Source organism: Phascolarctos cinereus, unplaced genomic scaffold (genome assembly GCF_003287225.1).
Source record: "Phascolarctos cinereus isolate Bilbo 61053 unplaced genomic scaffold, phaCin_HiC Scaffold_4;HRSCAF=312, whole genome shotgun sequence".
Taxonomy (NCBI): domain Eukaryota; kingdom Metazoa; phylum Chordata; class Mammalia; order Diprotodontia; family Phascolarctidae; genus Phascolarctos; species Phascolarctos cinereus.
Window position 1 is genome coordinate 211,966,276 of NW_027555847.1, and position 17,304 is coordinate 211,983,579.

The following is a 17,304-nucleotide window of genomic DNA, read 5'->3' on the forward strand; positions in this document are numbered from 1 at the left end:
AAGAATGAAAAAATAGAAGACAATGTGAAATATCTCATTGGAAAAACAACTGACCCGGAAAATAGGTCCAGGAGAGATAATTTTAAAATTATTGGACCATCTGAAAGCCATGATCAAAAAAAGCCTAGACATCATCTTTTAAGAAATTATCAAGGAAAATGGCCCTGGTATTCTAGAACCAGAGGGCAAAATAGAAATGGAAAGAATCCACCAATCACCCCCTGAAAGAGATCTCAAAGGAAAACTCCTAGGAATATTGTAGCCAAATTCCAGAGTTCCCAGGTCAAGGAAAAAATATTGCAAGCAGCCAGAAAGAAACAATTCAAGTATTGTGGAAACACAATCAGGATAACACAAGATTTAGCAGCTTCTACATTAAGGGACCACAGGGCTTGGAAGGGCAAAGGAGCTAGGGTGACAACCAAGAATCACCTACCCAGCAAAACTGAGTATAATCCTTCAGGGGAAAAAATGGACATTCAGTGAAATGGAGGACTTTCAAGAATTCTTGATGAAAAGACCAGAGCTGAATAGAAAATTTGACTTTGAAATATAAGACTCAAGAGAAGCATGAAGAAGTAAACAGGGAAGAGAAATCACAAGGGACTTATTAAAGTTGAACTGTTTACATTCCTACATGGAAAGATATTTGTAACTCACGAGACCTTTGTCAGTATTAGGGTAGTTTGAGGGAAAATATCTATATATCTATATATATGTGTATAGTTAGAGAGATAGAAAGAGGGCACAGGTGAATTGAAGATGAAGGAGTGATATCTAAAAAATAAAATTAAGGAGTGAGAGGATTATACTGGGAGAAGGAGAAAAGGAGAGGTAGGATGGGGTAAATTATCTCACATAAAACAGACAAGAAAAAGCTTTTACAGTGGAGGGGAAGTGGGGAAAGTGAGAGGGAATACGTGAATCTTATTGTCATTGGATTTGGCTTAAGGAGGGAATAACATACACACTCAATTGGGTATGGAAACTTATCTTACCCTACAGGAAAATAAGGGGGAAGGGGATAATTGAGTGGGGGGGATGATGGGAGGACAGATTTGAGGAGGGGGCAATCAGAAGCAAATACTTCTGAGAAGGGACAGGACCAAAAGAGAGAATAGAATAAATGGGGGCAGGATAGGATGAAGGGTCGATCATATTTAACTTTTCTAAAATTCTATTCATCTCCTTATCTTCTTTCTTTATTTTATAATTAGAGTTATCTGGGTTTGAGAGGGATAAATTTAGATCCCCCACTAGTATAGTTTTGCTGTCTATTTCCTCCTATAATTATTTTTTTCTTCAAAATTTGGAAGCTATGCCATTTGGTGCATATATGTTTAGTACTGATATTAATTGTCTATTGAATATTTTAGCAAAATTTAGTTTCCCTGCTTATCTTTTTATATTAGGTCTATCTTTGCTTTTGCTTTGTCTGAGATCATGATTGCTACTCTTTTTTTTTCCACTTGTGCAGAAGTATAATAGATTCTGCTCCAACACCTTATTTTAACTCTTTGTGGGTTTTTCTATTTCAAGTGTATCTCTTGTAAACAACATATTGTTGGATTCTGGTTTCTAATACATTCTGCTATCCACTTCCATTTTATGGGAAAGTTTATCCCATTCACATTCACAATTATGATTGCTAACTGCATATTTCCCTCCAACCTAGTCTCTTCTATTTATCTGTAAAAAAAAAAACAACTCTGTATCTTCCTCAAAAGTCTATTTTGCTTCTAACCGCTGCCTCTCTTAATCTGCCCTCCTTCTTATCATATTTCCCCTTCTTATTATCCCTTTCCCTTCCTACTACCTTTTGGATAAGATGAATTTCTATACCCAATTGTGTGTGTACTTGTGTATGTGTAGGTGTGTGTTTGTCCCTATGTGAACTAGTTCAGATGAGAATGAGATTCAAGGGCTAACTTCTAGAGGCTGCTAGGTGGGGCAGTGGATAGAGCTCTAGCCTTGGAGTCAGGAAGACCTGAGTTCAAATCTGGCCTCAGACACTTGACACTTACTAGCTGTGTGACCCTGGGCAAGTCCCTTAATCCCAATTGCCTCACCAAAAAGCAAAAAAAAAGTTGCCCTCTCCCCTCAGTTTTCCTCCTCCATTGTAAAAATTCTTCTTTGGGCCCTTCTTTTATCTGAAATGATTTCCTCCATTTTTCTTCTCTCTTCCCCCTTCTCCCAGTACATCCCTCTTTCTCACCCCTTCCATTTTTTCTTTTTCATTAATTTTTTTAAATTAAACTATTAATTTTTAGTTTTCAACATTCACTTCCATAAGACTTTGGTTTCAAATTTATTCCCCCTTTCTCTCCTCCCCCTTCCCCATGACAGCATGCAATCTGATATAGGCTCTACTTATACATTCATATTAGTCATGATGTAAAGAAGAATTAGAACCAATGGGGAGGAACCACGAGAAAGAAGAATCAAAACCAAACAACAAAAAGAGGAGAGCAAATAATCTGCTTCCATCTGCATTCAGATTCCATGGTTCTTTCTCTGGATGTGGATAGCTTTTTCCATCATGAGTCTTTTGGAGATGTCTTAGACCCTTGCATTGCTGAGAAGAGCTAAGTCTATCAAAGTCAGGCATCACATGGTGTGGCTGTTACTGTGTACAGTGCTCTCCTGGTACTGCTCACTTCACTCAGCATCACTTCATATAAGACTTTCCAGGTTTTTCTGAAGTCTGCCTGCTCATCATTTCTTATAGCACAATAGTATTCCATTACATTCATATACTACAGCTAGTTTGGCCATTGCCCACTTGATGGGCATCACTTCAATTTCCAATTCTTGCCACGCCAAAAAGAGCTGCTATAAATATTTTTGTACATGTGGGTCCCTTCCATTTTTCTTTTGAGATCATTCTAATGTAACCTAGCTTCCATCAAGTCCCAAACAAAAGCCCACCTTCTATAGGAAGCCTTTCCTAACTCCTCTTAATTCTAGTGCCTTCCCTCTGTTATTTCCTATTTATCCTGTAACTTATTTGTTATATTTGTTTGTTTATTGTCTCCTCCATTAGATTGTAAGCTCTTGAGGAAAATGATTGTCTTTTGCCTCTTTTTATATTCTTAGCACATGGTGGGTGCTTAATAAATGTTGATTGACTGATTCTCCTTGGCAGAGAAAACAGAAGGAAAATAAGAGTTCAGCAGCTCTACTTTCTCTCTCTAGTCTTTTTTTTTTTTGCATGTTATAGACCTCATTTGTAGTTTGGTGAAGCCCATGGACCCTTTCTGAGAAGGAGGTGAAAGAAAGGGTGCTCCAGCAGATGTCTGGATAACTGAAGTCTCTATCACTACCATACTAGCTGTCTAACCTTGGGCAAGTCACTTAACCTCTGGCCTGCCTCAGTTTTCTCCTCTGTAAAATGGAGAAAATAATTGTGCCTACCTCTCAGGGTTGTAGCAAGGATAAAATGAGAATATTTGTAAAACATTTTGCACACCTTAAAGTGCTATGTAAATGCTAGCTATCCTTATTATTAATGGATCAGAGAGTATGATTATTTCTATAACTCTTCTTGTACATTGACAGATTGCCCTCTAAAAAGATTCTACTTAAAATTACTTTGTATTTGATTTGTATATATCTGATATCTACTTACATGTGTACATAGTGTTGTTTCTCCTGCTAGTATGTGAGCTCCTCAGTGGCAGAGGATGGTTCCTGTGTGCCCCCAGTGCCTAGCACAATGCCTGACTTAGGGAGGCCCTTACATGCTTGTTAGTTGATTCTACCAGCAGTGTTTCTCCATAACCCTAACAGCTTTGTTTTGCCACTTTATCATATTTACCGATTTGATAGGTAAATATCACTTTTATTGGTGCTTTTTGTTTTCACATCACATTAATTAATAAATACCTCCTCCCTTCTCTCCTCAGAGAATCATCACTTGTAACAACTATTAATTTGTTTTTTATTAGAACGTTTTGAACAAGAGCATGAGTGTTTTAACCAGCTATGATTCTGATATCACTCACTTTGTCAGTGCAAAGTCTTCCTCCAGCAAGTTAGGAATGCCCGTGGATCTTAACAAAATGAAGAAATCCGAGGTTTGCAAACTTAGCAAATTAGCAAATAGTGGGTTGCATTTGTATTGTGAAGAATAATACAGCAGTGGTTATGCATTCATTATAAATATTGTTTCCTTAGTCCCATAAGGACATATGTTATTTTTCAGTTATGGAGGGTTGTGTTAGCAGGTATTTGAACCTCTGTAATCATACATTTAGGAAGCATAAATATGAATATCTTTATCATGGCTAAGGAGATTTGCTTAAGTACTAGTTCAGGCCACATGTGGCCTCGAGGCTGCAGGTCCCCCACTCCTGTTTGATGCCTCTTCTTGACATGGAGGTGATCCTAGGTTCTTGGAGGCTGTCCTAAGGGAGTACAAGCTTCAGCAAGTCCTACCAAACTGGGGTCCCAGCAGAGTGTGTGCCTGTTATCTATGGACTAGCCCTTCTAAGTTCACAAAGCCTCCTTGTCAGATAGGTGATCACCAGATAATGAAATCTTCTAGCCGTACCATTCAGCTTTTGAAAACTATCTCCAGTAGCACAAAGAGGCTGGGATCTCCTGCAGTGGAAGAAGTACAAATGCCAAGATTATCACAGACCCTTAAAGTCTTGAACATTGATATATATTGATAGACCTTAAAGAAAATATCCTTATGCCAAAAATACTGTACTTAACTAAAATTAATTAACTAAAAATAGATAGAGAAAGCTAGTTTTTATTCATGTATCATTATACTATTAAAATATTTTACTTATTTATTTTCTTCTAAGACAAAGTCCAAGGAATCTCTAAGTGAAGAAAAGGGTTCCAAACTGAACTCTAAACCTGTGGTGAAAGGAGCATCTCTTTTCTTAGCACAACTGGGTGAGTATTTTATTATAGTTCTATATTAAAGGCCATTTTCATGTTTCAGATATATTGTGTATATGTAATAAATATTTGAAAATAATATGTCAGAATGGCATAATAGATACAGCCTTGGAATAAGGAAGAACTTACAAATCTTGCTTCTAATGCACATTAACTGTGTGACCATGGGCAAAAATCACTTAACTTCTCAGTATCCTCAGCAACTCTCTAAAACTATAAATTAGAGGTGATCTGCATCAAAGGAACAAGTTTGCACGTGAGGAGTTTCTGCACCAAGGACATCACAGGCCTTGGCCAATATGTATCCATTTGTGTGGTCTTGTTGTTTGTACAGATGGGGTACATATTGTTTACATGTACATACATGTCCACGTCATCACATGTATTCTCCATTACTTTCTCTTTCTAATGCACTGGTGCGATTCCTTTAGCGATTTAACATCTTGGGAGTATTAGTGTCACACTCAGGCTGTCCACATCTTTCGTTTTCTCATTCTTGCTCCATGACAGGTCTCACCTTCTTTTCTGGCCTCCGTGACATTGGTGATATCTTTTTACCTCTTCTCTTATATAATGCTGCAGCCTGCTTAGATCCATCATGTCCTCTGGGTTATTTGTAATTTGGATTTCTCCAAGATCTTTTGGGGTCCCACAGTTAGCAGTCATGTGGTATCACTGGATGAATACTAATGTTAAGGAAACATGCCTTTACCGCAGGGAGCAGGTTGGGACTATTCAAAGTATTATACCACTTGCCTAATGTTATCCAGCTCTCCTAATCCCTTCCTCCTATTTAATTCTGGACCCTCTTATGTTTGCACTCTTTTAGTGATCCAGCCGAGGGTGGGGACCACAATTTTGTAGTTGGCACAGCCACTCTAATGTCTTTTTCTTTCATGATGCTCATAGCTTGGCATCAAGAATAAAGAACTCAGGTGGTGGTGGGGTCACCCAGGCTATCCGATTAACAGGTTAAAAAGAAGGTCAAGGGGACAAATATGTATGATGGTTACTAAATCACCAAATTGGTAGTCCATGGTGTCAAGGATAGAGAAATGAAGCTCGGGTGGTAAAGAAGGATTGGGAAAATGCAGGTTGGCCCATCAATTGGGGAATGACTGAACAAGTTATGGTATATGAATGTAATGGAATACTATTGTACTATAAGAAATGATGAACAGGCTGATTTCAGAAAAACCTGGAAAGACTTGTATGGTCTAATGCTGAGTGAAGTGAGCAGAACCAAGAGAACACTGTACACAATAACAGCCACGTTGTGCAATGACTGATAATTGATAAACTTAACCCTTCCCAGCAATACAAGGATCTAAGACATCTCTAAAGACCTCGTGACAGAAAAATGCTATCCACATCCAAAGAAAGAACTATGGAGTTTGAATGCAGATCCAAGCATACTATTTGCTTTTTTTTTTCTTCTGTTGAGTTTTGTTTCCTCTTTCTGGTGGTTCCTCCTATTGGTTCTAATTCTTCCTTACAACATGACTAATGTGAAAATATGTTTAATAGGAATGTATATGTATAGCCTATATCAGATTGTGCGCCATCTTGGGGAGGGTAGGGAGGAGGAAGGGGGAGAAAAATTTTAAACTCAAAAGCATATGGAATTAAAATAAATTAATAAAAAAAGGAAATATAAAATTAAGGTTGAGGGTGGTCAAAGACCTGAATATCATTCACACTAAAATTGTTCTTACAACAGAGTAGGAGACATGGATACATAGGGGGTTGTGGTCAGAGATTAGAATTTTGAAGATCAGGATCATGGTGGTTATGCAATTCTGCGATTATGAGCTCAAAGTGTGACTTGTGGATGTGGGACTAAAGTGGGGAGTGATGGGAGAGGTCACTTGGAACTGAGCAACTGCATGAGTAAGATGTTAGAGAGAGACTGACAACATGGCTTTTGAAGCAGTTGAAAATACTGGCAACGGATAAGGTAGAGAGGAAGACTGTCAGACACTAAAGTGTCTGAGGCATTTAGGAGAGTGACCTGGAAGGAAGTAGATAGGAATAAGCATGCTGAGATTGTGTTATGAATATATTCCATGGACTTCAAGTGGAAAGGTTAGTGAGGGATGGAGAGAGAAAGATGAATGGTCTGGAAGTAGCATTTGGAGAGCCTGGCCTTCCTGACTATGAGACTCCAAAAAAGTGGAAAAAGGAATGTTCTCTAATAGTGAGTCTAGTAAGAAATGCGGTATTCTCAGGGGGACTCTATTCAACAGATAGGACAGCTATCTCTTTTGGATATTTTACATAAATCATTCCTTAAGGCTGAGGACTGTCAGTCAGTCAACAAACATTTATCAAATGCCTATTATGTGCCAGGTACTGTGCTAAGTAATGGGGATGCAAAAAGTTTTAAAAGACAGTCCCTGTCCTCAAGGAGCTCACACTCTAATGGAGAAAACAACAAATATGGACTAATAAGATTATATATACAGGATATAAGTATAGAATAAATGGAGGGAAGGCATTAGAATCATGAGGGTTTGGGGAAAAGTTTCCTGTAGATGAGAGTTTATTGGGACTTAATGGAAGCCAGGAAGTGGAGATGAGGGAAAACATTCCAGGCATGGAGGCTAGCTAGAGAAAATGCCCAGAGCCAAGATGTGGAGCATTTTGTTTGTGGAACAGCCAAGAAACCAATGTCACTGGATCAAAGAGTAAGTGGTGGGGACCAAGGTGTAAGAAGACTGGAAAGGGAAGGTGATTAGGTTATGAAGGGCTTTGAATGGTGGAGGATTTTGTATTTGATCCTGGAGGAAAAAGGGAACCACTGGAGTTTATTGAGTAGGAGGGCTGATATGATAGGACCTACACTTTAGGAAAATCCCTTTGGCCAATGAATGCATAATGGATTGAAGTGGGGAGAGACTTGAGGCGGGCTGACCCATTAGTAGGCTATTGCAACAGTACAGGCATGAGGTGATTGAGGGCCTATACCAGAGTGGCGGCAGGGTCGGAAGGGAGAAGGGGGGCATATTTGAGAGATGTTGCAAAGGCGAAATCAACAGGCTTTGACAACAGATGGAATATGGGGGGGATAAGAGATTGTGAGGAGTCAAGGATCACTCCTAGGTTTGTGAGCCTAGGAGGATTGGGAGGATGGTGTTGCCATCTATCGTAACAGGGAAAGTAGGAGGGGGGGATGGTTTAGGGGGAAAGTTCAGTTTTGGACATGGTGAATTTAAGACGTCTGCTGGACATTCAGTTTGAGATATATGAAAGGCAGTTGGAGATGTGAAACTGGAGGTCAGCAGAGGGGTTGGGTGGGAAAGGCAGATTTTAGAATCATGAGCAACAGAGATGATAATTAAATCCACGGGAGCTGATGAGATCAAGAGAAGTGGAATAGAGGCAGGAGAGGGGGGCCCAGGACAGAGCCCTCTGGGACACCTGTGGTAAAATGGGCATGATCTGGATAAGGATCCAGCAAAGGAGACCTGTGGAGTAGTCTGACACATAGGAAGAGAACCAAGAGAGAGTAATCCCCTAAAAAGCTGGAAAGAAGAGAATCTCAGGGAAGAGGGAATAGTGTCAGAAGCTGCAGGGATGTTAAGGAGAATGACGTTTGAGGAAAGGTCACTGGATCTGGCAATGAAAAGGTCAGTAGTATCTTTGAACCAGATGACTTCCTGTTTCGCATTTCTTTGCCTGTCCTACTTGCAGTTTACCCATATATGCTCATAACTGTTGTTTGGATAGTCTAGTCTCCTCTATCCTTTGTCCTCTCTATATGAGCATTATAAAATGGTCAAGAAGATTAACGGGATTCATGAAAATCATTTAGAAAAAACACCAGACCGTGAGTATAGGAGACTCGGCATTGACTTCAAGCTTGGGCAAGGCCCATAACTTCCCTAACGTCCCCTCCATTGCTAAAAGTTTCTGAATCAATGAAAATTTCTTTTCTTACAGCTCACAGTGTGACACTTGATTCTCAGGTACAGCAGTCACTCTGTTCAGTAGCAGTCTCCAAATCAGAAGATGAAGAGGAAGCAGGACCATCACAGCCCATTTCTGACTTTGAAGAGCGTGCTATGAAGGAGATATCAGGTATGTTGATTTTTAAAAGGAGATATCAAAGTGCTTAAATGTAAGTCTAAGTACAAAAATGCCTTTCAAAGTTAAAGCTCTGTCTAAATCCTTCTCTGGATTCCATAATGGAATTTGATTTTCATTCTTTGAGCATTTTTTTTTAATGACAGGACAGCAGGTTAGCAGCCATGCAAAAGAGTTTGCATGACTTCAAAATAATAGATATCAAAATGGCAACTTCCTCATTTTTCTACTTTGCTTTCCATTGTAAATTTAGTATTAACATTAATGAGGATAATTTATTACTTCAGTATATCCAACAGTCTTCTCTATATCATCGAGGCTACCTTCCAGCATAATCACAGCTTAGACCTGACAACTTCTGCAAAAGTAGTATAAATCAGGCAAAGAAGCTTTATCATCTGGAACCCCAGATGCCAAAACTGTGTACAAGTGGTTGCTTCCACCATCAACAGTTCAAAGGAAATAGACATGGAGCATCCCCTCAACCCCATACTGCAAAGGGACTACTCTCCTAGCTCTAGACTCCAAATTTTAGGCTGCCATTAATGACCATAAAATCTGGTCTTTCAATAAAGCCATCCTTGTGGTCCTGCTACATTTCCACATGTTCATCGCCCAGTTCAGAAGAGGCAAGTGTACCAAACTAAGCTGGGGGGGGGGGAAACGGACTCCACCGATTAAATCACACCTTATCATAGTACATGTCACTAACAAAAAATTATGTATGGAAGTTGGAACTAAAAACAGAGACTCAAACAATTTCTTAACAGATTGGATTTCTCTTAATGAATATTACAAAACAAGTTTCCTACAGTTGAGAGAGTCTCACTTTGAACACAGATCCCACAGCCCTAGACTGTTTTAGCAAACCTAAAATCTACCCAATGCAAACATTGTATGATAGAAAACAAACAAAAAGATCTCTGAGAATATCATAAAATACTACAAGCAGGTACTTAGATAAGCTAGATTGAACTGATAGTAATTCTAATGAACATTTATTACAGAAAAATTTGAAAAGTCCAAGTATGGAAGAAAAGAAAAAATCAACACATGGATCAATCACATATATTTCTTTTTTGTGAACACATTCTTTCAAGCATACAAACATGAAGAAATCATAAAAGAGAAAATAAAGGAAAACAGAATACTGGAAGAAGAATTGGCCCAGAAGAAAAAAATTGAAAATGAAGAAGTAGAAGCAAGGTAATTTTAAAAACATAAAAATTAAATTTGTAAAAAAAAAAAAAAGATATACTTATTCAAGAGGCAGTAGCCTCTTGAATACCTGCATATGATTTGCCAAAATTCTATAGCAATGAGACATTGAGTGTCAAATGACTTTTTAACATCTAATTCATTCTTCATTTCTTTAAGGTGGTTTTTATATTTCTTGGATTTTTTTTTTGTAGATTAGCTCTTAGATATTTTATAATAGCACCAACTCTCACAGGGTTGTTGTGTGGATCATATGAGTTAATATATGTAAAGTGCTTTGTAAATCTTAAGGGGCTATGTAAATGCTAACTATTATGGTTATTTTGAATAGAATTTCCTTTTTTATTATTTCCTCTGGTTTTTGTTGTCATATGGAAATGGTAGAGGTCTTTTTGAAATTAATTTGAATATTGTTGCTTTACTGAAGCCATTATCCGAGTTTGTTTTTTTTTTGCAAACCTCTTGAGTTTTCTAAGGAAATTACCATGTTGTATGAAAATAATTTTGTCTTCTCATGCCAATGTTCATGTTTTCAATTTTCTTATCTTATTTCTATTGTTAGCATCTTGAAATTTGTGTTAAGTAATATTGGGAGGCAGAGGCTGTCACCAAATGCTTTTTTGACTAACACTGTACAATATTTCCTAAGACTGTGCCAAACCATATTTTGGCTAGGTGAAACTCATGTGGTAAATTAGAAGAAACAAAATTAATATAGTGCTATAAACCACCTGGGGTTTAACTATTTTTCATAGTTTAACTTTTTTTATTTAACTATTTTTCATAGTTATCTAACATGTCAGAATCATTTAAAAACAGTGGTTTTCTCAGCTTTTGTTCTAATTTACTTCCTTGTTTTGCCATTTCAATATATTTGCCACTCTCTCCTTTCTTTAGAGCCACAATATTTTCTAATATAAATTAGTACGCACTTTTAAAAATGACTTTAAAGTCTTAATTCTAGCCTGACGGTAGACACTTTGGTCAAACATCTATCCTTATTTGTAAATGTCTCTATCCAATTGAAGAAAACACAATGCTAAATGGGGTGGGGGAAGTCATATAGGAATGGCAACAATGCTACTAAGAACCCATTGTCATCCTAGCTAATTTTTTTGGGGGGGTGAGGCAATTGGAGTTAAGTGGCTTGCCCAGGGTCACACAGCTAGTGAGTGTTGTGTCTGAGGCCACATTTGAACTCAGGTCCTCCTCCTCAGGTGCTCCATCCACTGTGCCACCTAGCTGCCCCTATCCTAGCTAATTTAAACCCCATTTTAAAACCCTGGTTGGCTGTATTTGGTGCAACTAACACTAAAAGTCAGGCAGTAGGGAGATGTCATTTGCAAATCATTTTAAATGTCTTAAGAACATAATAGAGTGCTTCAGCTTTGGAAGAAGCTTCAAATTTTAGGCAAAAGGTGGTAATGCAATTTACAGCTGTCATTTATTTACACACAGCCAGGCAACACTCCAGAGTGTAGCCAGAATCAGATTAAAATGTAACTGAGAAATATTTAACAAAATGAATAGAAATACAGTAGGATATAGATAATATTAATATGTTTTTCTAAGTCAATATGCAACCATCCAGGGATCCTCTTACGGTTTAGTCTCTGCCTCACCCTCCTTCCCATGCCTTTCTAGTTGACAGCACTGCTACAGGGCTATTATAGCTGTTTTCTTGTTTTAGGAACTTAAAAAAAATACTGCTAGTTTTATTTATATGAAAACAGGTTTGAAGGTTTTTTTTCAAATTGTAAAGAAAATTAAAATGATCTTTGTTACTTGGTTTTAGGCTTAATCTTTTACTAGAAGAAGAAGCCAAAAGACAAGATTATGAGGTGATAACAATTACTGTAACAACTAAAGACACATCAGAAGATTTACCTCATCTTACACCAAGTCCTCCTAAAGAAGAGGTGATTAAGGTGACTACAAGTAAGAAAAGGAAAAGGTAAAAGGATGTTTGGTAACTTACTCCTAGATCAGGGCATGTAGATGTAACAAGAACCTTGGAACTCAAAATTCCACCATCATAACAATAAAATCAAACAATTGTATTAGATTTCTATTTAGGAACTTTCTTTTTAATAAATTTTTATTGATGTCTTTTACCTTTATATAACCTACATTTCCCAGTGTATCTCATCACGTTAGACCTTCTAAAGGGCTATATCCTGTGTAACAAGGAAAAAAAATCAAAACTAGCCAACATAGCGAAGAGTCTGACACATGCATGCAGTATTCCACACCCAGAATCCCCAATCTCTGCAATGTGGGGAGACGTGCCTTTTCATCTCTTCTTGGAGGGCAAGCTTGGACCATCAGAATTTTGCAGCATTCCATTTCCATTGTTTTGCTGATTTTTTCACTTTGTATTAGTTCATATGTCCACCCATGCTTTTTTGTATTCATTACCTTATTTCTTATAGTACAGTAATATCACATTATATTTATATACTGCAACCTGTTTGGCCATTTCCCAATTAAGGGGTATCTACTTTATTTCCAATTCCTTGCTACTCCAAAAAGTGCTGCTATAAATATTTGGGTGCATATGGCAACTTTTTGTCATTAGCAGTTCAATCTCTTGGTCAAAGGGTATGGACATTTTAGTCACTTGTCTTCCAGCTGGTCCAATCTAATTATTGGAACAATTCTTAGAAACACTTTAAAAACACTTCTTAAATAATAGCTCAGTGCATTTTAGCATTCTTATGATGGCATTACTACAAATGTTGTACTTTCAAAACTGAGTCAAATGAAAATATAGACATACTCATAAAACCTAATTTGTCTTACACAAAAATTCTTGTAGTGGTATTCACAGTCCAAGACAATGAAGTCATAACTACTTATAGTATAGCTGACTGAGCACCTGTTCAGTATTGAAAAGAAATCAACAAAAATCCATTGAGCACTTAAAATATAGTATGTGCCAGGATTTGTGATAGGTGTTGGGAACATAAAGACAGACAAAACAAAACAACAGTTCTTGCCCTCAAGGGGCTTACGCTCTTAGTGGGGGGAATGGGAGAAAAGGGAGAAACACATACAGTTAAAATCAAAATACATAGAAAACAAATACAAAGTAATTACATGATTAATTAATTTCAGGCTCAAAAAGAATTCCTGGAAGAGCTTAAAAAGGATTTAAAAAATCAAATGAGAGAGGAAAAATTGGGAAAAGGAATGAGTGAAGAGAGGAAATTATGAAAAATGAGTCAACAGTTTGGTAAAGGGGACACAAAAAACACTGAAGAAAATAACAGCTTAAAAAACAGAATAAGGCAAATAGCAAAAGAGGCACAAAAATCCATTCAAGAGAATGCTTAAAAAACAGGCTCAAATAGAAAAGGAAGTATAAAAGCTCACTGAAGAAAATAATTCCTTAAAAATTAGAATTGGGCAAGTGGAAGCTAATGACTTTATGAGACATCAAGAAATAATAAAACAAAATCAAAAGAATGAAAAAATAGAAAATGTGAACTATCTCACTGGAAAAACAACTGATCTGGAAAATAGATTGAGGAGAGATAATTTAAGAATTATTGGACTATCTGAAAGCCATGATTAAAAAAAAAGAGCCTAGATATCATACTTCAAGAAATTATCACGGAAAACTGCCAGAGGGTAAAATAGAAATTGAAAGAATCTATCAATCATCTCTTGAAAGAGATCCCCAAATGAAAACTCTCAGGAATATTGTAGCCAAATTCCAGAGTTCCTTGGTCAAGGAGAAAATATTTGCAAGTAGCCAGAAAGAAGCAATTCAAGTATCATGGAGCCACAGTCAAGATAACACAAGATTTAGCAGCATCTACATGAAAGGACTGGAAGGCTTAGAATATGATATTCTGGAGGGCAAAGGGGCTAGGGTGACAACCAAGAATAGCAAAACTGAGTATAATCCTTCAGAGGAAAAAATGGGCATTTAACAAAATAGATCAGAGCTGAATAGAACATTTGATTTTCAAATATAAGACTCAAGAGAAGTGTAAAAAAGTAAATAGGAAAGTGAAATAAGGGATTAAATAAGGTTGAACTGTTTACATTTCTACATGGGAAGATGATACATGTAACTCTGAAGAACTTTATCATTATTAGGGCAATTAGAAGCAGTATACTTAGAGGGCATGGGTGTGAGTTGACTATGATGAGATATCTTTTTATTTTATTTTTTAATTTTTAGGCAATTGGGGTTAAGTGACTTGCCCAGGGTCACACAGCTAGTAAAGTGTCAAGTGTTTGGTCTGAGGCCAGATTTGAACTCAGGTCCTCTTTACTTCAGGGCTGGTGCTCTACCCACTGCGCCAAATGCCCCCTATGATGAGATATCTTTAAAAAAAAAAACCCAAAACCAAAATACCAAAACACAAAATTAAGGGTTGAGAAAGAGAAATGACTGAGGGGATATCTAAAAAAATAAAATTAAGGGGTGAGAAAGAGGGATCCACTGGGAGAAAGGAAAGATAGAATGGAGTAAATTATGTCACGTAAAAGAAGCATGAAAGAGCTTTTACAGTGAAGGGGAAGAATAAGAAGAGCAGATAATGTTTGAACTTTACTCTCATCAGAACTGGGCCAAAGAGGGAATGATATACACATTTAATTGGGTATAGAAATCTATCTTATTCACAGAGAAGTAGGAAGGGAATGGGCTAAGAGGAGGGAGGAGACTGATAGAAGGGAGGCAGATTTGGGGAGGTTGGTGGTTAGAAGGAAAACACTTGAGGAGGGATAGTGAAAGGAGAGAGATATAAACGGAAAAAATAGGATGGGAGGGAAATAGTAATTAGAACTGTTGAAACATTTTTACAGCAAATTTCTCTGATACATGTCTCATTTCTCAAATATATAGAGAAGTCAGTCAAATTTATAAGAATACAAGTCATTCCCCAATTGATAAATGGTAAAGGATATGAATAGGTAGTTTTTAGATGAAGAAATCAAAGCTATGTATAATTATATTAAAAATGCTCTAAATCGGGGCAGCTAGGTGGCGCAGTGGATACAGCACTCGCCCCGAACTCCACCCGAGTTCAAATCTGGCCTCAGACCAAACACTTGACACTAGCTGTGTGACCCTGGGCAAGTGACTTAACCTCGAATGCCTAAAAAAAAAAAAAAAGAAAAAGAAAAAGAAAAAAACACCCAAAATGCTCTAAATCACTATTGACTAGAGAAATGCGAATTAAAACAACTCTGAGGTACTACCTCATACCTTTCAGATTGGCTAGCATGACAGAAAGGGAAAATGACATGTTGGAGTGGATATGGGAAAATTGGGACACTAAAGCAGTGTTGGTGGAGAGGTAAACTAATTCAACCATTCTGAAGAGCAATTTGGAACAATAACCAGGGGACTATAAAACTGTGCATACCCTTTGACCCAGTAATACCACTAGTAGGTCTGTATCCCAAAGAGATGAGGAAAAAGAAAAAAAAGGAAAAGGACCTATATGTGAAAGAACATTTAAGAGTAGCTCTGTTTGTGGTAGCAAAGAATTGGAAATTAAGGGAATGCCCATCAATTGAGAAATAACTGAACAAGCTGCAGTATATGATTGTGATGGAATACTATATGCTATAAGAAATGACGAGTAGGATGCTTTCAGAAAAACCTTAGAAGACTTACATGAACTGATGGAAAGTGAAGTGAGCAGAATCAGGAGAACATTGTACATAGTAATGGCAATACTGTATGATGATCAACTGTGAATGACTTAGTCATTCTCAGCAGTACAGTGATCTAAGACAATTCTGAAGGACCTATGATGAAAAATGCTATCCACCTCCACAGAAAGAAATGATGAAGTCTGAAAGTAGATTGAAGCAAACTTTTTTTTTAACTTTCTTAACTTTCATTTATTTAATTGGTCTGTTTTCTTTCACATGACTAATATGGAAATGTATTTTGCATGACTCCATATGTATAACATATCAAATTGTTTGCCTTCTCAATGAGAGGGGAAAGAAGGAGGGAAGGAGGGAATTTGGAACTCTAAATTTTTAAAAATGAATGTTAATTGATTTTACATGTAATTAGAAATTTTTTTTAAAAAGCTAAAAAAAAAGAAAACTCCACTTTTTAAAAGGCATGCAAAAGTAGACACTTGAGCACTGCCACCTAAAGGCAAAGACTGTTTTGTGTTTAAATATGAGGAAAGGGAACCCATGATTTTAAATCATTAAGGCAAAGTTTCTAATTTTTTTTACTTTTATGTTGTTTTTAAATTATTTTGGTTTGTAAGGAAAATAAAGTTTAGTTTTATTACTTTCTGTAAATGCTTTGAATATCTGCCACTGTACAATTTGGTGAAGGAAGAATGGGAATCATATAACTTTGCTAGATATTTTAAAACTTACAAACTTTTTATAATATCCAAGATTGACTAGGAACAATCACACTTAAGCTCATTAACAATTATATCCTAAAGTAAGAGTAGTGAATGAAAAGAAATGGGAATAGAAAATAAAAATCTTTGAAATTTTTTAGCAATTTATTCATTTTATTTTCCAGTAAAATAGTCACATAATATCAGAAGAATGGAATGGTATAGATGTAGCAGACTTGCTTTTAATAATTCCACTTAAATATTTAAAATCTAAAAATTTTACAGCCAGAGTTATGGATTTGATAGAAATTTGATTCTTACAAAGCAAGTATTGCTTTACTATTGTCATTAATCCAGTCAATAATATGACTAATAACCAGTAATGTTAAACAAAAATTTTATGAATTTTTAGACACTTTAAATAAGCTGTTTTGTTGGTCAATCCAAGAAGAATATGTTGTTGAATTGTGTTGCACAAAGTTTCTTTACTTCTTCTGCAAAAACAATAGAAAACACTGAGAAAATCGGATGTCCTTATTGCCTCTGCCCCCAAAGGTTACTGTGTGAGTTACCCTTGACCCAAGTTCCAACAATCTAAAATTAAACTTTTTATACAAGAAACAAACTAGATGCTAGCTGACAGGTGCTGGGCATGTTGTCAAGAAAACCTGAATTCAAGTTCTGCCTCAGAAATCACCAGGTGTGACTCTGGGCAAGTCACTTCAACCTCTCTAGTCCTTAGTTTCCT

General features: G+C 36.8%; 2 protein-coding genes across 3 annotated transcripts in view; one reads left to right on the forward strand and one right to left on the reverse strand.

The window, feature by feature from the left end:
• The window catches only part of RSPH10B (radial spoke head 10 homolog B), a 53,040-nt gene extending 40,656 nt beyond the window's left edge, over window positions 1-12,384 (forward strand). For both annotated transcript variants that reach the window (XM_020965305.2, XM_020965304.2), the window contains exons 17-21: window positions 3,948-4,076; window positions 4,815-4,908; window positions 8,857-8,994; window positions 10,008-10,206; window positions 12,014-12,384. In XM_020965305.2, coding sequence (XP_020820964.2) covers window positions 3,948-4,076; window positions 4,815-4,908; window positions 8,857-8,994; window positions 10,008-10,206; window positions 12,014-12,176 — 723 coding nt within the window. In that variant the 3' untranslated portion in view covers window positions 12,177-12,384. The remainder of the gene's footprint in view (window positions 1-3,947; window positions 4,077-4,814; window positions 4,909-8,856; window positions 8,995-10,007; window positions 10,207-12,013) is intronic.
• Window positions 12,385-16,700: 4,316 nt separating this feature from the next.
• Window positions 16,701-17,304, reverse strand: part of CCZ1 (CCZ1 vacuolar protein trafficking and biogenesis associated) — a 34,821-nt gene continuing 34,217 nt past the window's right edge. The window contains exon 15 of the mRNA XM_020965307.2: window positions 16,701-17,050. Within this exon, the coding sequence (XP_020820966.1) occupies window positions 16,995-17,050 (56 nt within the window). The 3' untranslated portion in view covers window positions 16,701-16,994. The remainder of the gene's footprint in view (window positions 17,051-17,304) is intronic.